The sequence below is a fragment of the Crinia signifera genome, chromosome 2, assembly GCF_055691185.1.
Source record: "Crinia signifera chromosome 2, ASM5569118v1, whole genome shotgun sequence".
Taxonomy (NCBI): Eukaryota; Metazoa; Chordata; class Amphibia; order Anura; family Myobatrachidae; genus Crinia; species Crinia signifera.
Genome location: NC_139218.1, coordinates 133,321,194 through 133,347,137, shown reverse-complemented (window position 1 = coordinate 133,347,137; position 25,944 = coordinate 133,321,194). Strand labels below are relative to the sequence as shown.

Genomic DNA, 25,944 nt, shown 5'->3' with positions numbered 1-25,944 from the left:
TCATTTTCACAGCCCAGTTGTATCAAAATTGGTGAAACCCCTGGGGGTTTGAAATGTACACTATACCCCTAGATGAATTCTCTGAGGGGTGTAGTTTGCAAAATGGGGTGACTTGTGGGGGAGGTTCCTAACTTTTAGCATCTTATGGTGCCTAGAAACCTACATGGTGCCTAAAAAAATAATCTCATAAAAAGGAGGCTCCAAAATCAAGTAGGTGCTCCTTCTATTATGAAGCCTGTGGTTTGGTCAACGTGCACACTAGGGCCACATATAGGATATTTATGAAAACAAAAGAATTGGGGGAATCAATTTTTAGTCACATTTCTCTAGTAAAATCTACTGTGTTCGTTAGAAAAATGTATTAAAATTGAAACTCTGCAAAAAAAAAGAAATTTTGAAATTTCACCTACACTTTGTTTTAATTCCTGTGAAACACATAAAGGGTTAACAAACTTCCAAAATGCTGTTTTGAATACTGTGAGGGGTGCAGTTTTTGAAATGGCATCATTTATGGGGGTGTCTCACATACAAGTCCCTCAAAGTCACATCAGAACTGAACTGGTCCCTAAAAAAATCAGTGTTTGAAATTTTCTTGAAAATTTGAGAATTTGCTATTCATATTTGAAGCCTCCTAGTGTCCAAAAAAATGAAAAGGAGGTTGAAATAAGGTACTTGTTTCCTATCTGGGCGCCCGTCGCGGGCATCGCGGGTACATTTATGCCTGCCCGCGACGCGACCGACGCGATGCCCGCGATTTTCCCATTGAAAACCATGTTAAACCTGAAAAATCGCGTCGGTCGCGTCGCGGCCGGCCATAAATGTACCCGCGATGCCCGCGACGCGATGCTCACGATTTCCCATAGGAATCAATGTTAAAAGCCGCGATGGACCCGATTTTACTGTTAAATGCCTCAATCCACCCGATTTGGCCATAGGAATCAATGTTAAATGGGCCACAGAGCCCATTAACCCTTAAATGTCCCCCCCATTTTTTGACGCCACCCCACGATCGACGCCAACCCGAAGCGTGGCGAGCGCAGCGAGCCCGCGAGGGGCGGCGGTACGCGTCCTCCGACCTTTTCATGCCCTACTATCCACTAGGGCGTGGTGTGAGAATATAATAGTGTGGCGAGCGCAGCGAGCCACCGAGCCCGAAGCGTGGCGAGCGCAGCGAGCCCCGCGAGGGGACGCGGATACCTTCACAATTATGCGCGTCCCCTCGCGGCCTTCACAGTGAAGGTATCCGCGTCCCCTCGCGGGGCTCGCTGCGCTCGCCACGCTTCGGGCTCGGTGGCTCGCTACGCTCGCCACACTATTATATTCTCACACCACGCCCTAGTGGATAGTAGGGCATGAAAAGGTCGGAGGACGCGTACCGCCGCCCCTCGCGGGCTCGCTGCGCTCGCCACGCTTCGGGTTGGCGTCGATCGTGGGGTGGCGTCAAAAATTGGGGGGGACATTTAAGGGTTAATTGGGCCTAATTCAGGGTTAATATGGCCAAATCGGGTCAATTGAGCCATTTAACAGTGAAATCGCGGTCAATCAGCCTTTTTAACATTGTTCCCTATGGGAAAATCGCGGTGATCGCGGTCATCGCGGGCATCGCGACCATCCAATTTTACCCGCGATGCCCGCGATGACCGCGATCACCGCGATTTTTACCCCCGATCACCGCGATTTTGATCGTGGGCGCCCAGATAGGAAACAAGTACCTGAAATAATGATGGCAACATAAAGTAGACATATGGTCTTTGTTAGTTATTAACTATTTTGAGTGGTATGATTATTTGTCTCACAAGCAGAAAATTTAACATTTTGCAAATTGCTAAATTTTCCATTTTTTTACGACATTTTGGTATTTTTCACAAAAAAACACAGACTGTATCGACCCAAATTTACCACTAATTTGAAGTACAATGTGTCACGAAAAAACAATCTCAAAATCACTGGGATAAGTAAAAGCAAAAAAAAGTTATCCCCACTTAAGTGAGACATGTCAGATTTGAAAAAAATGGCTCTGTCAGGAACGCAAAAACTGGCTCTGTCAGGAAGGGGTTAATGATTGCAGCTGTGCAGCAGCTAGGTTGTCTGGAAAATGTGCACTGTCGGTAGCTCTCGATGGCTAGGATTGGCTACCACTGGTCTACTGCATGCTGGTTGACATGGGTCAAGGTCGACACAAGCATTAGGTCGACAGTGTCTTTGTCAACAGTCAAAAGGTGGACATGGGGTTTTTCACTGTTTTTTGAGCCGAGATGTGGTATTACAAGCCCTACCATCCACTAGGGCGTGGTGGGAAGAATAAAATAGTGTACCGAGAGCAGCGAGGCACCGTGCCCGAAGCATTGCAGGGGGATGCAGTGCACTTGAAACTGTGTCCGTGTCAAAATTCGGGTGAAAAACCCAGTGTCGACCTAGACACTGTCGACCTAATGCTTGTGTCGACCTAGACCCATGTTGAACTTTCCTCATGTCGACCTATTGGTGTCGACCAACTTGAGCTAGACAAAATGATCCCAACCCCTTGTCAAATGTATTAACACATTTTTTTGAAAACTGCAGGAGTATATGTATACTTTTAGAAGAAATTGTGTATGTGTATATGTATATGTATATATATATATATATATATATATATATATATATATATATATATATATATATATATATATATATATATATATATATATATATATATATATGTATATATATATATATGTATATATATATATATATATATATATATATATGTATATATATATATATGTATATATATATATATGTATATATATATATATGTATATATATATATATGTACATATATATATATGTACATATATATATATATATGTACATATATATATATGTACATATATATATATGTACATATATATATATGTGTGTGTGTGTATATATAACCCCTTCCCGACATTTGACGTACATTTACGTCATGGCCGGGATGTACTTCCCAACACATGGCATAAATGTACGTCATGCCATTTAACTGTCACCGCGTCTATAGACGCGGTGACAGTTTGGAGATGTCTGCTGTCCCTGACAGCAGACATGTCCCTGCATGCCCAGGGGGGGCGGCGATGCCGCCCCCCCTGTCGGCGATCGCTGTGATTGGCTGTTCAAATGTGAACAGCCAATTACAGCGTTTTCTGTGTACCGGCGAATAACGTTCGCCGGTGACACAGGGATCGGTGGTGATTGAATCACCACGGGGTGTAAGGGTGACACTGGTGTCACCCCACCTCACCCCACCCGCCCCCAAAGGCCGTGATTGGTCCGTCGGACCGACGAACCAATCACAGCCATGGAGGGTGATTTAAACTAACGGTGACTGCACTGCAGACGCCATTCCGGTCTGGAATTGCGTGCAGTGCGGTCACCGTGCCTATCTGCCGTGATATACTGACCTGATCCTTGCAAATACTTACCTGATCACTGCTTGTAGCGTGCTGGATGCTTCCTGGATCTTGTTACTTCTTGTGACTTCCTGTGACTTCCTGTGTTGTGCTGCTGCAGTGTGATAGTTATAGATAGAGAGATAGAGAGAGATAGTGACAGATTTTGCTATATATTTTTTATATATATACAGCTGTGCTGCGTGTGCAACTGACTGCTGCCCCCCCTTTTGTGCTGATCAGTATAAATTAACTGATCAGCAACTTTTTGGGGGTGTAGGTTTTTTTTTATATATATACCTGTCAGTGCTGCTGCTGCAGTGTCATAGAGTGATATATAGTGAGAGATAGAGAGATAGAGAGAGATAGTGACAGAGAGTGATAGAGAGTGCTATATTTTGTGTCTGCTGCCCCCCCCTTTTGTGCTGATCAGTATATCTGTGCTGATCAGCAACTTTTTGGGGGTGCAGGTTTTTTTTTATATATATAACTGTCAGTGCTGCTGCTGCTGCAGTGTCATAGAGTGATAGATAGTGAGAGATAGAGAGATAGAGAGAGATAGTGATAGAGAGTGCTATATTTTGTGTCTGCTGCCCCCCCTTTTGTGCTGATCAGTATATCTGTGCTGATCAGCAACTTTTTGGGGGTGCAGGGTTTTTTTTTTTTTATATATACCTGTCAGTTGCTGCCAGTTGCACTGTCAGTTGCACCAAAGGTTGTGCACCTGCTGCCCCTCACCGGTAATCAGTGTCGCATCAGTGATCACCTTTTTTTTTTTTTTTGAGGGTGCTGTGGGGTCTTTTTTTATTTTTTTTTTTTACACACACTGTGATTTTGTGGGTGTCCTGTGGCCACTGTGCACTGATCAGCTTTTTCGGCACAGGGTTGATATAATTATTTTTCTGCAGTTTTTTTAAATTGTTTTTTTTTTTGGAGAGTGCTGTGGTATATTTTTTTTTTTGATCAAATTCCTGTTGCCTTTGAGCGCTGTTCAGTGACGGACGTTACTGACCAACATCTGTGCTCAATTTTTGGCGCAGGACCTTTTTTTTTTTTTTTTTTTTTTGCACTACATACACACTACACACTACATACCCCCCCGGGTTGAAATAAAGTTTGTACCCCCCCTACACTATACACGTGTTGAAACATTTCACTACCAGAAACACAAAAATAAAAATGGCATCCCAAATGTCATCCCAAATGTCATCCCAGTCATCCAGAAGAATGTATTCAGCGGAGGAGGCATATGCCATGCTTGCCTCTGACTCTGACACAGCCAGTGATGCAAGCAGGGAATTTGAAGGATTCATCTTAAGCTCCTCTTCCTCCTCTAGTGATGAGGGACCCCCTCAAAGACGCCCCCGTAGAGCAGCTGAGACCCCCCCCCCCCCAATAATTGATCTCGTATGGACCCCACCACCAGACAATTTTGAGCCCCAGGTTCCTGAGTTTTTGGCCATCCCAGGAATCCAATTTGATTCCACAGGTCTCAGAGAAATTGACTTTTTCAAATTATTTTTCTCTGATGATTTTATAAATTTAATGGTGGACCAAACTAATTTATATGCCCAGCAGTTTATTGCTCAAAACCCCACGTCATCATTTGCTAGGTGGACCCCTGTAGATGCAGTAGAGATGATGACGTTTTGGGGTCTGGTGTTTCATATGGGCATAGTAAAAAAGCCAGAAATTAGGCAATATTGGAGTACAGATGTTCTGTACAGCACCCCACTTTACCGTATGGCCATGACCCGGACTCGTTTTGAGTTAATCCTTAAATTTTTGCATTACAACGATAATGCACAGTGCCCACCCAGAGATGATCCCACCTTTGACCGGCTATTCAAAGTCAGGCCGGTCATTGATCATTTCAGTGCCAAATTTGCAGAGATGTACATCCCAGATAAATTCATTTGCATAGACGAGTCCCTTATACATTTTAAAGGAAGGGTTAAATTCCGCCAGTACCTTCCCAATAAGAGGGCAAGGTATGGCATAAAAATGTATAAGCTGTGTGAAAGCACCTCAGGGTACACTCACAGGTTTAGGGTATATGAAGGGAAGGATTCAAGAATTGAACCGCCAGATTGCCCCCCCTCCCTCGTAGGTGTTAGTGGAAAAATTGTCTGGGATTTAGTGCACCCCTTCCTGGATAAAGGTTATCACCTCTATGTGGATAACTTTTACACTAGCATCCCCCTGTTTAAGGCCCTTGGTTCAAGAGGTACAGCAGCTTGCGGTACTGTGCGCAAAAACCAAAGAGGCCTCCCAAAAACGCACATTGCCCAAGTAATGAGAAGGGGTGAAAGCAGGGCACAATCCACCGAAAATATGTTGTTGGTCAAATATAAGGACAAGAGGGATGTCCTTATACTGACAACAATTCACGGAGACAGTACCACCTCCGTCCCTGTACGAGGTACCAGTACCCACACCTCAAAACCTAATTGTATCCTGGATTACAATAAGTACATGGGCGGAGTGGATCTTTCAGATCAGGTACTGAAGCCGTACAGTGCCCTGCGGAAAACAAAAATCTGGTACAAGAAGCTGGCCGTGTATATCATCCAGATGGCACTGTATAACGCTTACGTGCTATTCCGTTCTACCAGCCAGAGGGGGACATTTATGCACTTTCAAGAGGAAGTCATAAAGGGCCTAATATTTGGGAACCAGCAGGCAGAGGGCCCCAGTACTTCTAGTACTGGCCCCCGTATTGTACCAGGGCAGCATTTTCCTGATGAAATCCCCTCCACTGGAAAAAAGGGCAGGACACAAAAAAGGTGCAAAGTTTGCTATAAAAAGGGAATAAGAAAGCAAACTATTTTCCAGTGTGACACTTGCCCCGACAAACCCGGCCTATGTATTAAGGAGTGTTTTAAAATATACCACACATCTATGGATTATTAGGTTCATCATTTCACCGTGCTTCGGGGGTCTTGCTAATGCCACATAGCACCCACCATTCATTCCACCAGAATCTGAGCCGCAAAATCCAAAAATCACTCCTTCCCTTCTGAGTCCTGCCATGCACCCAACTGGTATTTTTTGGTCACATGTGAGGCATTGCCGTACTCGGGAGAAATTGGGGCACAGATTTTGGGGTGCTTTTTCTCCTTCATACCTTATGAAAATGAAAAATTTTGAGCCAGAACTGCATTTTTGTGTAAAAAAATGTAATTTTTCATTTGCACAGCCCAGTTGTATCAAAATTGGTGAAACCCCTGGGGGTTTGAAATGTACACTATACCCCTAGATGAATTTCCTGAGGGGTGTAGTTTGCAAAATGGGGTCACTTGTGGGGGGGTTCCACTGTATTGGTGCTTTGGGGGTCTTTCTAATGCGACATAGCACCCACCAACATTCCACCAGAATCTGTGCTGCAAAATCCAAATATCACTCCTTCCCTTCTGAGTCCTGCCATTTTTTGGTCACACATGAAGCATTGCCGTACTCGGGAGAAATTGGGGCACAGATTTTGGGGTGCTTTGTCTCCTTCATTCCTTGTGAAAATGAAAAATTTTGAGCCAGAACTGCATTTTTGTGTAAAAAATTAAATTTTTCATTTTCACTGCCCAGTTGTACCACAATTGGTGAAACCCCTGGGGGTTTGAAATGTACATTATACCCCTAGATGAATTCCCAGAGGGGTGTAGTTTGCAAAATGGGGTCACTTGTGGGGGGCTTCCACTGTATTGGTGCTTCGGGGGTCTTGCTAATGCGACATAGCACCCACCAAAATTCCACCAGAATCTGAGCTGCAAAAATCACTCCTTCCCTTCTGAGTCCTGCCATGCACCCAACTGGTATTTTTTGGTCACATGTGAGGCATTGCCATACTCGGGAGAAATTGGGGCACAGATTTTGGGGTGCTTTTTCTCCTTCATACCTTATGAAAATGAAAAATTTTGAGCCAGAACTGCATTTTTGTGTAAAAAAATGTAATTTTTCATTTGCACAGCCCAGTTGTATCAAAATTGGTGAAACCCCTGGGGGTTTGAAATGTACACTATACCCCTAGATGAATTCCCTGAGGGGTGTAGTTTGCAAAATGGGGTCACTTGTGGGGGGCTTCCACTGTATTGGTGCTTTGGGGGTCTTGCTAATGCGACATAGCACCCACTAAAATTCCACCAGAATCTGAGCTGCAAAATCCAAAAATCACTCCTTCCCTTCTGAGTCCTGCCATGCACCCAACTGGTATTTTTTGGTCACATGTGAGGCATTGCCATACTCGGGAGAAATTGGGGCACAGATTTTGGGGTGCTTTTTCTCCTTCATACCTTATGAAAATGAAAAATTTTGAGCCAGAACTGCATTTTTGTGTAAGAAAATGTATTTTTTCATTTGCACAGCCCAGTAGTATCAAAATTGGTGAAACCCCTGGGGGTTTGAAATGTACACTATACCCCTAGATGAATTCCCTGAGGGGTGTAGTTTGCAAAATGGGGTCACTTGTGGGGGGCTTCCACTGTATTGGTGCTTTGGGGGTCTTGCTAATGCGACATAGCACCCACCAACATTCCACCAGAATCTGTGCTGCAAAATCCAAATATCACTCCTTCCCTTCTGAGTCCTGCCATTTTTTGGTCACACATGAAGCATTGCCGTACTCGGGAGAAATTGGGGCACAGATTTTGGGGTGCTTTGTCTCCTTCATTCCTTGTGAAAATGAAAAATTTTGAGCCAGAACTGCATTTTTGTGTAAAAAATTAAATTTTTCATTTTCACTGCCCAGTTGTACCACAATTGGTGAAACCCCTGGGGGTTTGAAATGTACATTATACCCCTAGATGAATTCCCAGAGGGGTGTAGTTTGCAAAATGGGGTCACTTGTGGGGGGCTTCCACTGTATTGGTGCTTCGGGGGTCTTGCTAATGCGACATAGCACCCACCAAAATTCCACCAGAATCTGAGCTGCAAAAATCACTCCTTCCCTTCTGAGTCCTGCCATGCACCCAACTGGTATTTTTTGGTCACATGTGAGGCATTGCCATACTCGGGAGAAATTGGGGCACAGATTTTGGGGTGCTTTTTCTCCTTCATACCTTATGAAAATGAAAAATTTTGAGCCAGAACTGCATTTTTGTGTAAAAAAATGTAATTTTTCATTTGCACAGCCCAGTTGTATCAAAATTGGTGAAACCCCTGGGGGTTTGAAATGTACACTATACCCCTAGATGAATTCCCTGAGGGGTGTAGTTTGCAAAATGGGGTCACTTGTGGGGGGCTTCCACTGTATTGGTGCTTTGGGGGTCTTGCTAATGCGACATAGCACCCACCAAAATTCCACCAGAATCTGAGCTGCAAAATCCAAAAATCACTCCTTCCCTTCTGAGTCCTGCCATGCACCCAACTGGTATTTTTTGGTCACATGTGAGGCATTGCCATACTCGGGAGAAATTGGGGCACAGATTTTGGGGTGCTTTTTCTCCTTCATACCTTATGAAAATGAAAAATTTTGAGCCAGAACTGCATTTTTGTGTAAGAAAATGTATTTTTTCATTTGCACAGCCCAGTAGTATCAAAATTGGTGAAACCCCTGGGGGTTTGAAATGTACACTATACCCCTAGATGAATTCCCTGAGGGGTGTAGTTTGCAAAATGGGGTCACTTGTGGGGGGCTTCCACTGTATTGGTGCTTTGGGGGTCTTGCTAATGCGACATAGCACCCACCAACATTCCACCAGAATCTGTGCTGCAAAATCCAAATATCACTCCTTCCCTTCTGAGTCCTGCCATTTTTTGGTCACACATGAAGCATTGCCGTACTCGGGAGAAATTGGGGCACAGATTTTGGGGTGCTTTGTCTCCTTCATTCCTTGTGAAAATGAAAAATTTTGAGCCAGAACTGCATTTTTGTGTAAAAAATTAAATTTTTCATTTTCACTGCCCAGTTGTACCACAATTAGTGAAACCCCTGGGGGTTTGAAATGTACATTATACCCCTAGATGAATTTCCTGAGGGGTGTAGTTTGCAAAATGGGGTCACTTGTGGGGGGGTTCCTAACTTTTAGCATCTTATGGTGCCTAGAAACCTACATGGTGCCTAAAAAATAATCTCATAAAAAGGAGGCTCCAAAATCAAGTAGGTGCTCCTTCTATTATGAAGCCTGTGGTTTGGTCAACGTGCACACTAGGGCCACATATAGGATATTTATGAAAACAAAAGAATTGGGGGAATCAATTTTTAGTCACATTTCTCTAGTAAAATGTACTGTGTTCCTTAGAAAAATGTATTAAAATTGCAAATCTGCAAAAAAAAAAAAAATTTTGAAATTTCACCTACACTTTGTTTTAATTCCTGTGAAACACCTAAAGGGTTAACAAACTTCCAAAATGCTGTTTTGAATACTGTGAGGGGTGCAGTTTTTGAAATGGCATCATTTATGGGGGTGTCTCACATACAAGTCCCTCAAAGTCACATCAGAACTGAACTGGTCCCTAAAAAAATCAGTGTTTGAAATTTTCTTGAAAATTTGAGAATTTGCTATTCATATTTTAAGCCTCCTAGTGTCCAAAAAAATTAAAAGGAGGTTGAAATAATGATGGCAACATAAAGTAGACATATGGTCTATGTTAGTTATTAACTATTTTGAGTGGTATGATTATTTGTCTCACAAGCAGAAAATTTAACATTTTGAAAATTGCAAAATTTTCCATTTTTTTTACGACATTTTGGTATTTTTCACAAAAAAACACACTGTATCGACGAAAATTTACCACTAACTTGAAGTACAATGTGTCACGAGAAAACAATCTCAAAATCACTGGGATAAGTAAAAGCAAAAAAAAGTTATCCCCACTTAAGTGATACATGTCATATTTGAAAAAAAGGGCTCTGTCAGGAAGGCAAAAACAGGCTGCGGCGGGAAGGGTATAATCATATTCATAATGTCTTTAGTTCCAATAAAGAAAAAAAACAAAAACAAAACAAAGACCAGCACAACACCTCAAAATATAACTGAAAAATAGCAGTACTTGTTTCCTAGTGCCCACGATTTTCATCTTATGCAACCCGATCGCATGCGATGCGATCCGATCAGATTTTTAATTGTACAGCCACCCTGATGGGTGCTTAATATGTTAAATGCACCCCCAACGCCACCCCCACTATAAACGCCAACCCGAAGCGTGGCAAGTGCAGCGGTACGCGTCCTCTGACCTTTTCATAACCCCACTATCCACTATCCACATCGGCGTGGAGTTGATTTTAGATAGTGTACCGAGCCCGAAGCATGGAGAGCACACGCGGATTACTTCACATGTATTTCACATCCCTTTAACATATTAATCACCCATTAGGGTGGCTGTACAATTAAAAATCGGGTCTGATCGCATCACATGCCATTGTAATGGCATGCGATTAGGGTGGCCAATCCCGGGATCGGCGGGATCCCGGGATTTGGCCCCCAAAACGCCGGGATTTCAATCCCGGGATTGGAATTTCCAATCCCGGGATTTCGGGATTAAACTGCGCATGCGCAGTTTAATGCCGGGCAGCGTCTGAGCACTCAGACGCTGCCCGGCTTCTCCCATACCCCGCAGTGCGCAGCGTGACGAGGTCACGCTGCGAGGTCACGCTGCGCAGGGCACAGCCGCACATCCACGGCTGCCCACCAGCCCAGTGCTCCCTGCAGCCCACCCACCCAGCGCTCCCTGCCACCCACCCGCCCACCCACCCAGCGCTCCCTGCCACCCGCCCGCCCACCCACCCAGCGCTCCCTGCCACCCAGCGCTCCCTGCCAAAGCGCTCCCTGCCACCCGCCCACCCACCCAGCGCTCGGGCGGCCAGGGGGTTTTTTATTATTAGGGAAGCCAATCCCGGGAATCCCGGGATTGAGCATTTTTCAATCCCGAATCCCGGGATTGAAAAAATGCCCCGGGATTGGCATCCCTACATGAGATGCAGCACGATATTAAAATTGTACAGTGCGGGTCTTAAGACCCGAAAATCGAGTCCCATCGCATATCTTAATTAGTGATATGCGATGGCATACGATTGGTGCCGTGCTAGGAAACAAGTACCAAAATAGCTTTGTCTGAAAAAAATCAGCAGCATACTGAGCATAACATTTCCAAATTCATCATAAAGTACATGAACAAGGTACTTTATCACATCATGGAATGAGGGGCTATAGATGTAGACAACTTTACCTCAATAGGCTTGACAGCATCAATATAAGAAAGTCCATGAGGACTATAAAGAATTAAGAGTTTACCTATGGACATATTCACAAGGTAGTTCACACCCCAAAATGCCCAAACAAGGAGGGAGGAGATCATGGGCGGTATTCAATGTGGCCAGTGAGGGGGTTTGTACAGCTAAGATGGTTTTTCCTCGCTGAAAATCAGCCATCCTTGCCCTCGAACCGGGTCACCGTATTCAATGTAAGGGAGAAATCCTCGCTGAGAGAGGACAGTAAGGATCCCTTTAAATGGCGAGTTTGCTGCACTTCTTGCCATCATAGCTTGCTGTCAGGGGCAAATGTGTATTTATTAGTCCTAATCCTGCAAACTATAGAAACAAGACCAGCACACTACCTGCTTCAAAAAGTCTTTGTATTACAAATCCAAATATGAATACTGCAGCATAATCAATTTAAAAATCACAAGCCTATCGGGTTACTCATCTTTCTGCGACAAACTGGATAGCCCAAATGTGAATCCATTGCTCTACTGCCGTTTCAGTGATCTGACCACCTTTATCAAGAGCAAAATGAATCTAGGCATAAATGCAGTATAAATAGGGGTCTGGGTGCCCGCCAAACTCGACACAATAAAACTCACCTGTCCACTTGCCATTATTGCCTATGAACAGTGCACGCGCCGGAGCCATGGAAAATAGGAAGTGGTCCTGGAATGCACTTCCACTTCCTGTCCTAAGCAAATGCGTGCACAAAAACTAAATAAGAAAAGGATCCATTAGTGGTATGGCTTGCCTAAACCTCCAATGGGGCATTCACCTCTGGTGACTACAACAAGCGCTGAGTACGTGTCTGTGTCTCCTGCGCTTTGCCTCATCTCATCGGGTGAAAGCTCTGGGTCCCTGAATGCACAGTCATCTCGATGGCTCCCGTCCAATCAGGCCCAGCCCAATAGGCAGAGACAACTGCAACACTTCTGGTCTCATAGCAACCCTTGCACACTGTGCTATAAACAGTGAGCTGTTTCCAGCAATGTATTCAAAATCATCCCATGTCACAGTATCTTCTCTACTGTCAAAAAAATCTGTGACCTTCTGTAATGGAATCTTGGCAGTAGAGTTAATCATGCCAGAGTCTGACAGGCACCCAAATACCCTGTAGGAGCATATAGACTATAATGACTAGAAATAAGCTGTCACATAACCAAAAAAATTATTCATATAAAGTGAACTAAAAACGGAAAGTAAAAAAATTATAGAAAAACAGAAACTTGTATAGCTATTTATTGTAGTAATGGGTGTGAATAATTGATGGATAGATAAAGCTACATCGGAATTTTTAATACAAGACTATCCCATTACCCCATTACTCTGTTTTACCTAAGATCCACAAGTCCCTCCTCAGACCACCGGGGACTCCGATAATTTCATCAAGAGGCTCCTTCTGCCAGAGCCTGTCGCAGTATGTCGACTTTTTCCTTAAGACTCTTGTTCAGAAAACAGAAGTTATCTTAAAATCTACCAGAGATTTCTTGAATTGCATTAAATTCTTTGGCACTCTTACTTCTAACAGCTTTCCGGTAACTTTTGACATTTCTAGCCTATACACTAATATTGGTAATAAAGAAGGACTAGAAGCCATAAGAAAGACTATTACTTCTAATCCTGTATATAAGGGTCCCCCTGTTGAATTTTTATTATTACTGATTCAATTTTTATTTAGATAAAGGGCACAGCCATGGGCTCAAGCATGGCAACTGCATGTGTGAATTTTATATATGTATCCATATGAAACATCAACTCAATAAAAGACCATATTCTTCATTTATACCGTGTTATGTTACGTTTATTGAGGATATTTTTTTTTTTGTGTAGGCAGGTGGAACTGATACACTGGAATTGTTTATGAAACACTTCAATGAGTTACCGAGCACCATCACAAGCAAGCAGTCCGACCAAACTAACTTTAGAAGTCACTTAAATGATTACAAAAGGAGTGCAAATTAATCTATAACCTTGAGACGTTGGTTCCTTTTGGACTGCTTGCATGTGTCTATATGTTCAAAAATGCCTGCAAGGCTTGCTATGAGAATAGAGACGCTGCAGTTGTCTTCGCCTAATGGGCTGGGTATGATTGTATAGGAGCCGGAAAGATGGCAGTGCATTCTGGTACTCGAATGACCGGACAATTCCACTTGGTGAGATGAGGCAAAGCGCCAGACACAGACGTGTACTCAGCGCTTGCTTCAGTCACCAGAGGGGCTGGTGGTGCACTGGATGTTTAGGCAAGCCATACCATTGGTTCCTTTTCTTATTTAGTTTTTGTGCACACATTTTCTTATGACAGGAAGCGGAAGTGCGTTCCATGGCCCTGGCGCAAGCACTGTTCATAGGTAATAATGGCGAGTGGACAGGTTTGTTGATTTTGGCGGGCGCCCAGACCCCTATTTATATGCCTAGATTCATTTTGCTCTTGATAAAGGTGCCTTTTAGTAACCTTTACATAATGGGTTAATGTATATGTCGATGAAGCTAATATATCTATCTATCTATCTATCTATCTATCTATCTATCTATCTATCTATCACCGTGAGTCTTAGTATATTAATATGGCACACTTGTTAGTGCTTTAGTTATACTTCTATCAAGAGGCATTCCATATGCCAGATGTTGAGGCGGGTTAGGTGGCCCACACAACTTCCGGCTAGTGGATAGGCAACACTAATGCATTTCAGACCCCGGAAGTGGAAGACGGGGCAGCAGCGATTGGTGGTGGTGCACGTTTTTCCCGATTATGATTTCAAGCTATGTTTCATCTGCAACATGACCAATGGTGCCCGGCACCATCCTGGAATTGTCAGTTTGAAATTGCCAGAATCCAGCCTCTTCTTGGGCAGGATGTGCATCGTACATGTGAATTAATGTTTAGCACAGGTCAGGCTTGTTTGCTCGATTTGGTGGGTGCTCAGCCATAATTAGTAGCGTGCTAGATAATTGTTAATTTTTTTTCTTGAGGAAGGTTGGGTGCCACCAAAATAGCTGCTGTCGGGCCTATTGAGGGAAAGCTGTATACATCTACTACCCTTTATTCCATGATGTGATAAGTACCTTGTATGTGTACTTTATGATGGATTTTTTAAATATTATGCTCAGTATGCTGCTGATTTTGTTTTCAGATAAAGCTATTTTTTCGGTACTCTTTACTTAGAACGGCGCCCACGATTTTGATCGTGGGCATCGTTAGTAAAAAATCGGGGGCATCTCGGGCATTGAATGCACTAAAAAATCGGGTGCGATGCGACCGACGCGATGCCCGCGATTTCCCATAGGGAACAATGTTAAATGTCTCAATTGACCCGATTTTCCTGTTCAATGCCTCAATTGACCCGATTTTTCCATAGGAAACAATGTTAAATGGCCCACAGAGGCCAAATAGGCACCCTGAAGTGTGAAATGGCGACCCCAATTGTTAACGGCACCCCACGATCAACGTCAACCCGAAGCGTGGCGAGCGCAGCGGTACGCATCCTACGACCTTTTCATACCCCCACTATCCACGTCAATTGAGGCATTGAACAGGAAAATCGGGTCAATTGAGACATTTAACATTGTTCCCTATGGAAAATCGCGGGCATCGCGTCGGTCGCATTGCACCCGATTTTTTTTAGTGCATTCAATGCCCGAGATGGCCACGATGGGCGCCCTTCTAGGTAAAGAGTACCATTTTTTCACTTATGCTTTGAGCTGGCTATTAAAATATATATTCGCCTAAAGTAAGATTGTAAAAGTCCAAATACAATTTGTAAGATCCACATCCAATGAAGTAAAGTGAGATGTCTTCCAATATTTGTTTATCTGAATTCACAGGATTATCAAGATAAAACCCGCTTGTAGAGAATCCTAACGCGTTTTGTCTCATAGAGACTTCATCAGGGGAACATAACAGTCTTTCGGTCACGGTTTTAACACGTGAATAAAGTTGAAAACTTCCTTAGTTGTGGTGATGTCTCTTAGATTTCATTACCAGGACATGGTATTCTTTGACCCTATATTTTTAATATACCAATTTCGATTGGTTGGCTTATAATAGACCAGTCTTATACTGCCTATAATATTACAGGTTTTAGTACTTCTGTTAGCCTCCTCTGTTACGGGGTTAATAGCTAAGCCTAAAACACGGATGATAGTCCTTCATCCAGTAGTAAAAATGCAAATCGGATTCTGCTGGCCTCTCTGGAGCAACCAGAAGTCCCACTGGAGATTTTTTGCATTGTCACCTACACCTTTACAAAGGGGCGTGCCAGCCCCGAAACGTTGGTTTTTGGGTGTTGTACCTATTACACTTTTTGAAAAATCCCAAGAGTGCCACTGCTTGCTTCATTTCAATTTTATACACTGATCCAGAGGGCACCTGGGTGGCTGCAACGTTGAAAGGAGTGACTTCATCTAGACCGGTGTGTGTGTGTGTGTGTATGTATATGTATGTATGTATGTGTGTATGTATGTGTATATATATGTGTATGTGTGTGTGTGTGTATATATATATATATATATTAGGGTTACCACCTAGTCCCTTTAATTCCGGACACATGTTAATTACACAGGTTCTGTGGCAGTTTAAAATCAGGTGAAGTGGAGTCTTGAAGTCAGCCAGCCACAGAACCTGTGTAATTAATATGTGTCCGGAATTAAAGGGACTAGGTGGTAACCCTAATATATATACACACACACACACACACACACACACACACACACACACAGCGTCACTCCGGTCTAGATGAAGTATTTAAATGAAGGAGACTGCAACCATGGTTCCTGCCATGCAGTCTCCTTCATTTAAATACTTCATCTAGACCGGAGTCACGCTGTGTTTGTGAACACGCTCCTCGTGTTCAGTACAGAAGGCACCCCGCAAGTATATTCTATCTGTGAAAAATGGGGGATTTCTGAACCTTGCGCTGACTGTGTGCAGCAAGTCTCCTTAATTAGGGTTAACGCCCAACCCCAGAGAACAATGGTACAAAAGATAGATTTTAGGAGCCTTGCGCTGAGAATGTTTCTAATGAAAGATTTCTCACAGGGACCTCTCTTTTATGGTCCTCTCAGAAAAGTAATTCCGCTGAATCCCATCAGAAGAAACTCAACTTACAGTATAATTCTGGCAGGTGTACACGTAATGGTTTCTTTCAAAACAGCATAGGATCTCATGTCAGCATGAACTCAACTTACTTGTAGTTTCAATCACGTGTTCACATAAAGGTATCTTGTCCAACACCTCAGGAGTCAACGGTCAGATAGAAAAGGGTTTATTCCAACACACAACGGTACAGGTATGGGTACAGGTAGACAGGTTAAAAGCCAAACTTGGATGATGCGCGGGTGGGCGAGTTCCAGCAGCCTGAGAAGTCCGTGCTGCAGACACGAGCACTCAGGCGGGGAGCGTGGACGCTGGAGGCTGATCTCCGTCAGACGGTAGTGTGGACGGGATGCTGGACCTTGCGTTGCTCGCTTCACTCACTGCTTGTGGCGGTTCTGAAACCCAGAGGCTGTGTATAATGCCATTGGTTGACGTACACAACAGCAATGCACCATGGAACATGTAGTGCGACAGCGTCCACGCTCCCCGCCTGAGTGCTCGTGTCTGCAGCACGGACTTCTCAGGCTGCTGGAACTCGCCCACCCGCGCATCATCCAAGTTTGGCTTTTAACCTGTCTACCTGTACCCGTACCCGTACCTGTACCGTTGTGTGTTGGAATAAACCCTTTTCTATCTGACCGTTGACTCCTGAGGTGTTGGACAAGATACCTTTATGTGAACGCGTGATTGAAACTACAAGTAAGTTGAGTTCATGCTGACATGAGATCCTATGCTGTTTTGAAAGAAACCATTACGTGTACACCTGCCAGAATTATACTGTAAGTTGAGTTTCTTCTGATGGGATTCAGCGGAATTACTTTTCTGAGAGGACCATAAAAGAGAGGTCCCTGTGAGAAATCTTTCATTAGAAACATTCTCAGCGCAAGGCTCCTATATTCTATCTGTGGACTGTGAGATTGCCGACCACCAAGAGATATATATATATATATATATATATATATATATATATATATATATATATATATATATATATATATATATTTTTTTTTTTTTATTGGTACTAAAGACAGTATGTAAAAGTATATTTTGTATTTGTGTGATAAATAAAAGGTTATATTTTAATCCAGTTGTAGAATAGATACAGGATATATTTTTTCCATATAAACTAATTTCATATACCTTTTAACATATCCAGTCAAAAAATGTCAGGCAAATATGATAATTAATATAATTTTTGTTTTCTTTTGTTGAATTAGGAGATTGCAATGCTCCTGGGAGAGTTCAATTTGCACTGCAAGCAACAGATACTATTGATCAAGTAGACTTTCCTCCTGGTTCAGTAGTACAATATAGTTGTGAACCTGGCTATAAACGTAAACCTGGCTTTAACAATAAAAAAACTTGTTTACCTGACAATACATGGTCACCGCTGGATGTATTCTGCGAACGTAAGTACTGTACAAGTATTTTGTATATGCAGAGATAGAAACCTATAATGCCTCTCTATTTATATGGCTGTCACATCCTGATGAGTAATCAATTTTACTACAGTATTAATTTACATAAACCTAATATGGCAAAAAACAATCTAGGTAAAATATTTCCACGAGCTTGCCTTTGACGCGAACAGGTTTTTTTTTGTTAGGGATCTGAGCCTGCCTTTTTTTGGGTGCGGCAAACCAAGTAACACACTGCTCCAGCAACATGTCAGGTTCTGTGTGTTAACATGCAAAAAACGTTATGTTACTGGCCATTAAAGCCTGAGCCACCACCCTTTTCCACACTCATTAAATTAACTGGTCTAATTGACTACCCCCTTTTGCTGGTCATTAATTTACCTTTCTAAAACAACAGGATTTTTAAGGCTTTCAGAACAAAATCTGTCCTTTAAAAATAATAAATTGTAATTATTTTTATTAAAATGTTAAAATCTAGTCCTACTTATCCATAGAAATATTGATAATTGTGTGCAGTATAGCACTGGGGGTCATAAGTTTTGTTTTTTTGCAAGGGCCATATCTGTGTGGTGTTCATATGTTCCTCCCAATGATTTCTTTAACCCTTTGAGGGCCATTATCAAAATAGGTGTGAAAATTGGCAAGCAAACATTTTTGTTCAACATAATGACCTGTAATGTTTAACTTCAATAGGAAATATAATCTTTTTCTTTTTACTCAACTTTTTTTTTTTTTCATTTGAATTTATATAGCAAATGTGGGACTGTAATTGGTGGTGTCTTTTTTTTTTATTTTTAATTTTTTTCCTTTTTTATATTCTTTGACAGGGAAATCATGTGGGAATCCTGGAGACATATTACATGGAGATATAGAAGCTACTGACTTTTTATTTGGCTCTAGAGTCATCTTTAAATGTAATGATGGGTAAGTTTTTTTTTTTGTTTTGTTTTTTTATTATGTTTTGGTATAATTTTAGATAAACTGTATAAAATTATGTGCTGCAGTTTTATTCAGTAAGCCTCCCCTTTCCTTTTCTGTAATTGCATTAATGTTTATTGATTGATAAAATCAGCCGATTTTTACCGCAAATTGATCACGATCCAATGTGCACTCACGTGTATCTTTAGCTGGATATGGACTATGGCGTTTCTAGCACAGGTCTGGTTTGCATATCAGTGCTGATATATAGACCACACTGTGCTAGAAGCACTACAGAACACAGCAACACCCCCAGGTAGGGAAGAGGAACTGCATGAGTTTTCAAAGATAGCGGGTGATAGAATGAACACTATTTTGATCTCACCTGCTGCAAGGAAGATCAGAAGATGCAGCTAAAGTTCTGTGGGACTCGGTTATTTGGGAGTTGGGGCGCTTAATTGCTCAGGTGTTCGGGCGGGTCTGGTAGCGGTCGGATGCTTGGATATTCGTGCTTCATTTATTGCACGCATCGGTGAACGGTGCACGAGACGCGTAGCTAGCAATATAGATGAATGTGGCTCCATCTGTACCACTGAAGGGGGTTCAAAATTTTCAGGAATCTTAAGATGTTCTTTGTCAAATTGTACTCTTTGCACATAATCTTTTGTCCAGGACTGACTGTGAGTTCAAGGGACATATTAAGATAAATCTTTCTAGTGTGTGGGCACCTTAATGTTTGTCCTGTCTCCTCAAAGTGCACTCTGGAATCTTGGACATACCCCACTCCCACTGCAAGGACAGGACAGTGTTCAGAATGTGGGGTGGACAGTGAAGGTCTCTATTACTATTCTGTAGTACAGTATTACTTCAGAGTAGGCAGGGCTGTCCCAAGCCTAATTTTTTTGGTAAAGAAACATTTTTAGGGTCCCTCACTGGATGTTGTGGGTGCCGTATCAATTGGCCCACCAACATAAAGCCAGATCCACATACACTAAAAAAGACAGATTTTTAGATTTCTTGGACTCCAGAGTGCAGCCCTCCAACAAACGCTCTAGAACCAGTCGGGATGTGAGTCTAGCATTATCTTTCATTTATCCACTTCTTACCATAATTATACACAAGCATTCCCATATCTTTCACACAAGTCATAAATGCTTGACCTGATAATTTGCTCTTCTATGTGAAAGGAGGGTGTCTCACTGAGACTGTTAAAACAACTTCACACACAAAATATAGGGACAGTGTGCACTGAAGGCAATAACTTGAGGCGTGGCTTTGTGGGGAAGGAGCGAGGCCACATAATATTACCAATTCACATTACAATGTTACAATGCACAGTAGTTCCTCTTTCCTCTGCAGAGTCCACAGGAGTCACATTGGGGTTGTGTCCGGAGCACCAACAGTTAAAATGTTAGTCCCAGGATGCTCCGGTTCACCCTCCACACACCCCGCCCCCTGTCCTCAGGCACCCAGTTTTTTCACTGGTGCGGCCTTATGAGTGCGGCAGGCGTATCGGTTATAGCCGCTCACACTGCCCGCTCCTACTACCACCGCCGGCGCCGCTACACCAGTGCTTGCGCTGGTGTTTCCGGCGGGCGCCAGCAGGAGAGGTCACTAGCAGCCACCGCTGGAGAGCCCGGACTACAGCTGGGGACCGGGGATGCAGGTAAGGCAGCTCTCCGTTCGCAGGAAGCCGCACTTTAGTAGTCCTGCCCTCCGGCTGTGGAGACCAGCCGGAGGGAGCTGAGGTGCAGCACTGGGGCTGCCTCGCGTGCTCTACGTGACCACCGGGTGATAAAGGCTGGCTGGGGGGCTGTAGTTAGCCCTTACAGCTATACAACATAGTGTTCACTCTAGAAATTTTTTAGGGCAGGGTGCTGACCATGGGAAGGGCACATTTTTCAATCGCGAGGGCACATTTTTCAATCGCGAGGGCACATTTTTCAATCGCGAGGGCACATTTTTCAATCGCGAGGGCACATTTTAATTTAAAAGGTCAAAATGGTGACACCTGAGCGTCACACCATCAGCACGTTTATGCTATATAATCCATCCTGTGACACATGAGCGTCACACCATCAGCACACTTATGCTATATAATCCATATAATCCATGTATCGACATTCGATATGGTTGAATATGCTCAGTTCCACTCTCGTCCTCTTCAGCGCCTCATACTATCCAAGTGGAAGGGACAACAGCATTTGATAAAAATTCAAACCATTGTCCTGACACCAGCAGTTCGGAAAAACCTGTTGTGGTGGCTACGCCCATCCACTCTCGATAAGGGTCGCCCGTTCTGGATTTCCAAATTGGAAACTTCTCACCACGGATGCAAGTCTCCGCGGATGGGGGGAGCAGTGACGGGTCAGCATACCTTTCCGGGCCGTTGGACCCAGGAGGAAAGCACCCTGCCAATCAACGTGTTTGAACTTCGAGCTATTCTGTTAGCACAATAAATTCTTCAAGACTTTCCAGTACAGATTCAGTCAGACGGTGGCCTACTTAAATCACCAAGGCGGAACTCCCAGTCTAAGGGCGATGGCAGAGGTCACGCACATACTGCATTGGGCCGAGCTACATCATCCAGCCATCTCTGCGATATTCATCCCAGGAGTCCTCCACTGGGAAGCAGACTTCCTCAGCAGGAACGACGTTTATGCAGGGGAATGGGCTCTTCATCAGCAAGTCTTTCAGCTGTTGGTGAATAAATGGGGTCTACCAGACGTAGACCTCATGGCTTCATGGCACAACACAAAGCTGCCCACATTTGTAGCAAAGACAGGAGACACACTAGCGACATTTGTCGATGCTCTGGCGATACAGTGGACCTTTCACTTGCCATACCTTTTCCCTCCGTTCTCCCTAATACCAAGAGTTCTGCGCAAGTTCAAACAGGAAGGAGGACTACTAATTCTTATTTCACCAGCATGGCCCAGGCGCCATTGGTACGCAGATCTACTGACACTTGCAGTAGAAGATCCATTTCCACTACCTCTATGGCCGGACTTACTATCTCAGGGGCCCTGTCTACACCCAGATCTAGCTCGACTCTCTTTGACAACATGGCTCTTGTGTCATCCGTCCTAGCTGCTAAAGGTTTCTCTCCTGCAGTGGTTCAAACCTTAATTAAGGCAAGAAAACCAGTTTCTTCTTGCATATATTATATTATATGGCATGCATACTTTCAGTTTTGCACTGCTCATGCCTATAATACTCAAGTGTTCAAAGTGTCTAGAATTCTAGAGTTTCTTCAGTCTGGCTTGGATTTAGGCTTACGTTTAGCCTCTCTTAAAGTTCAAGTGTCAGCTTTGTCTGTCTGGTTTCAACGAAAAATTGCTTGTTTACCAGATATACGCACTTTCATGCAGGCAGTACTGCGCATTCAACCTCAGTTTGTCCCTCCTGTTGCTCCATGGGATCTCAATGTAGTTCTAAAAGCATTGCAAGGTCCTCCTTTTGAGCCTTTGCAGAGCATGGATATTAAATGGTTAACTGTTAAGACATTGTTTATTTTAGCTATTGCTTCAGCAAGTAGAGTTTCCGATCTAAGTGCTCTATCATGCCGGTCACCCTTTTTGATTGATTTTTCATCATAATAGGGCGGTCTGGCGAACAAAAAAGGGCTATCTACCTAAAGTGGTGTCAGTTTCACCTCAATGTGGAAATTGTTGTTCCAACCTTTCTCTCATCCAGCATCTCTCCTGGAGAAGCCTCTTTGGATGGGGTACGGGTTCTCAATTTATGTAGAGCGCACAACGTCTATTAGACGTACAGATATTCTGTTCGTACTTTTTGGTTCTCACAAGCGCGGATGGCCAGCTTCGCATGACAATCTCTGAAGCCTATTCAAAGGCGAAGATTCCAATTCCAAATTCCATTTCGGCCCATTCTACAAGGTCAGTAGGGCCGTCATGGGCAGCACACCGCGGAGCGTCAGCAGAACAACTCTGCAAAGCTGCCACCTGGTCATCAATTAATACCTTCCTTAGGTTTTATGCTTTTCATTCTCAGGATGCTTCCTTTGGGCGCAGAGTTCTTCTCTCGATTCAGGGGTGTTCCCTCCCTTAAATAACTGCTTTGGGACATCCCCAATGTGACTCCTGTGGAGCACTGTGGACTCTGCAGAGGAAATACGGAGTCATGGTAGACTTACCATGGTTAACTACTTTTAAGTCCACAGTGTCCACAGGACGCCCACCCTGAATGCACCTGGCCTTTCGGGTTCACTTATTCTCAATTGTACATTTCCTGTCTGTGTGAGAATGTGTTCTTGAATCATTCGGTCTTCTTTCTGCATTTCCGGCTCCTGCCTTTTGGCTTACTTACAAAACTGGGTGTCTGAGGTCAGGGGGCGGGGTGTGTGGAGGGTGGACCGGACCATCCTGGGACTCAAAGTTTAACTGTTAGTGCTCCGGACACAACCTACCAGCACAACCCCAATGTGACTCCTGTGGACACTGTGGACTTCGAGGAAAAGGAGTTAACCATGGTAAATCTACCATAACTCCATATTTTGCACATTGTGCCAGTTAGTTCACCTTAAACACACTGCACCAGGATTACGCAAAAATAAACTATGTTATTCAAAGTAAATGATTTTTATAGTACTAGTGATGAGTTATTAGAAGCCCGCTTCGAAAGATACAGTAAAATGTGTGTTTTTATCTCTTTTAGTTACCGCTTAACATCCAAACGAAATTATAGAGATTGCGAAGCAAGTGGACTATGGAGTAACATTCTCCCTGAATGTGAAGGTAAATAAAGCTGTGACAAAGTGACCAGCTGTGTTATAGGTCTCTTCCACTGTTCAGCAGCAAGAGCTAAGAGGTTTTTTGTGGAAAATATCTGATGCTACTCTAGAGTTAAGGGACCTACAGACAAGGAGATTTGCTGAGCATTCTGAATGCTCGGTACACAGCGATGTGTCATCAATGTGAGCTGAGCGATCTGCCTGGCAATATAACTAGATATATCCAGCATGCTGGATATTAATCGCCAGCCAATAGCGACGCGTGGGGCCGTGCATTGCTATGGCCCCTACATAGAGAGCGATGTAGGGGCATTTTCAAAGCAAACTATTGAGATTTGCTTAGAAAATGCTCTGAAGTTGCCCTGTGTGTAGGTCGCATTACTTTCCTTGGGATTGATATATTGTACTTGTTCACTTTAAAGTCCTAGTAAGAAGAACACAACAGATTAAAATAATAGATCAAAATTAAAAAGTTAAAAATCAAGTCAACACAAAGCATTACATTTATATTACGATATAAACGTAATGCAGTGCTATACATAATCTTCAGTGTGTCATTGCTCTAGTCCACAGGTCTTCAACCTGTGGCCCTCCAGATGTTGTGGAACTACATTTCCCAGCATGCCCTGACCGTTTTGGCATGCTCTTATAGAAAAAAATGTGGCAATGCATGTTGGAACATGTAGTTTCACAACATCTGGAGGGCCACAGGTTGAAGACCCATGCTCTAGTCCAGTGGTACCCCTAATAGTGCACGTTTTGCAGGTCTCCACACAGAATCCCAAGTGCTATAATTAGCTCCACCTGTGGATCTTTTCAAATGTGCCTGAATAATGAGTACAGCTGCTGGGTGACCTGGAAAACATGCACTGTTGGGGGTACTTGGGGACCAGGGTTGGGAACCACTGCTCTAGTCCATCAGATCACACAAAAACAGTTGCTTTTATGGTCTTTCTCCTGGGATTTGTGTGTTTTGCACTGACTGTGTTATTAAAGCCCCACCTGCTAAGTCCAGACCTAATGTGAAAAAGGGGCTTCCATCATGACCCCATTCACGCACGCAGTGATGTACATGTCATCATTTCCGGGATCACTGGCTGCTTTTCAGAGCAGCAGTGATTTCAGGCTCCCCCAACTGTCCACCCAGCCCCACTGGTGAATTGTGTGTGTGTGTGTTTGTTTATATGTGGATATACAGTATGTAGATAGATAGGTAGAATATTATACAGGTTGAGTATCCCTTATCCAAAATGCTCGGGACCAGGAGAATTTTGGATAACGGATTATTCCGTATTTCGGAATATTTTAATATTTCAATGATGTATTTTGAATTATCTTGCATTTATGCTGTATAAACACATAATATACACACAAATATATTTTATTACCACATAAAATACACACAAATATATTTTATTTGTTCAAAAAACAAGGTTTCAAAACGTGAAACAAAATGTGTGTACTATCTCAGCACTGAATTTGAATGCCAAGCAATCATTGTCTTGCACATATATAGTTCCAGTTACATATCATGTCCCCAGTGATGCTGTTACAAATGTCCCCAGTGAGTTTTTAGCAAAAAAAAAAAATTTTTTTCACTTTCTGGAATGTCTGGTTTTCGGAATAATTCGGATAACGGATATTCGGATACGGGATACTCAACCTGTATGTATATTCTTATATGCTGAATGTATCCTTGTGTAATATTGCAAGGAATATACATATACTCGAATAAGAAAAGTGCATTGTATAGCCCAAACCGCTGGGTTGTATAACTAAATGTAAAAAAAAAAAAGAAAACCAGTGCTGCATTGATACAAGAAATATAATTTTTTCTATAAGAATCATAAAATGTAATGTATACAATGTAGCCATACTGTATATAAGAAATATAAAAACCTTTTCACAAATATACACACATCATGCCATATAAAAATAATAAAAAAATACCTCATATTGTGGAACACAGAAATCAGTTTAAAAAAAAATGCCAGTAATAATCAGCTGCTTCAGGACCTTTCATTGAGCTAGGATCACACATGGATCCAATGCTAGATTCATAAATGAAGAAAATGTCTAGAGACCTTCTGTGTCAGCCAAAATGTATTGGTACGAGAATAAACGTCTCTTGAATCAATTAAATATCCATGTGTTAAAAA

General features: G+C 42.9%; 1 protein-coding gene across 6 annotated transcripts in view; it reads left to right on the top strand.

The window, feature by feature from the left end:
- LOC146060047 (zona pellucida sperm-binding protein 3 receptor-like) overlaps window positions 1–25,944 on the top strand; it is a 101,945-nt gene that overhangs the window by 34,189 nt on the left and 41,812 nt on the right. For all 6 annotated transcript variants that reach the window (XM_083172844.1, XM_083172843.1, XM_083172841.1 and 3 more), the window contains exons 3-5: window positions 17,914–18,105; window positions 18,942–19,038; window positions 23,710–23,789. In XM_083172844.1, coding sequence (XP_083028970.1) covers window positions 17,914–18,105; window positions 18,942–19,038; window positions 23,710–23,789 — 369 coding nt within the window. The remainder of the gene's footprint in view (window positions 1–17,913; window positions 18,106–18,941; window positions 19,039–23,709; window positions 23,790–25,944) is intronic.